This window comes from Penaeus monodon, chromosome 25 (genome assembly GCF_015228065.2).
Source record: "Penaeus monodon isolate SGIC_2016 chromosome 25, NSTDA_Pmon_1, whole genome shotgun sequence".
NCBI classification, from domain to species: domain Eukaryota; kingdom Metazoa; phylum Arthropoda; class Malacostraca; order Decapoda; family Penaeidae; genus Penaeus; species Penaeus monodon.
In genome coordinates this window covers 38155777-38156368 of record NC_051410.1, presented here as the reverse complement: position 1 = coordinate 38156368, position 592 = coordinate 38155777, and the positions used below count along the sequence as shown (strand labels likewise).

Here is a 592-nt window from a genome sequence, read left to right as displayed (position 1 = left end):
GAAGTTAGGTATAATTACAGTTTTAGTATATCAAAGCAGTCTTCCATTAACTCACTGCCACAATTCCGTTGTGATAGTTCTGTCCCCAAGTGCTCACAGTGCCCGTCTCCTCAGCCGCGAAGGAGCTGAGGTGCTTGCCCGGATCCTTCGAGTGCCATGACGGAAATTGCATCCCAGATCGCTACGTCTGCGACGGAATGGCCGACTGCATGGGAGGCGAGGATGAAGTTGACTGCTGTGAGTAAAAAAAAGGAACAAGAAAACGGGGCAAATCTTCCATTCTTTTTCTCCTGTCCTTCTCTTCGAAGTCTTATGAAAAGCCTGTCATTATCCTATGATTGAATTAGATGTTATTCACACGTTTGCGTTTGTCATTCCTTACGTATTGAATGCATAAAAAGTATATATTTCTCCCCATCTTACAGCCGACTGCCCTGAGGGATACCTTCACTGCATAAGCGGTGACGTCTGTATCCCTGAGCACTGGATCTGCGACGCATACTATGACTGTCCTGGTGGCGAAGATGAAGTCAACTGCAGTAAGGATCTTAGATTTTCAGTTCACAAACACCCCAGCTTTGTGATGAATGTC

At 45.8% G+C, this 592-nt stretch overlaps 1 protein-coding gene across 1 annotated transcript in view; it reads left to right on the top strand.

Annotated features, from left to right (window-relative positions):
* The window catches only part of LOC119589393 (low-density lipoprotein receptor-related protein 8-like), a 3624-nt gene that overhangs the window by 602 nt on the left and 2430 nt on the right, over positions 1–592 (top strand). The window contains exons 2-3 of the mRNA XM_037938007.1: positions 78–237; positions 426–539. Coding sequence (XP_037793935.1) covers positions 78–237; positions 426–539 — 274 coding nt within the window. The remainder of the gene's footprint in view (positions 1–77; positions 238–425; positions 540–592) is intronic.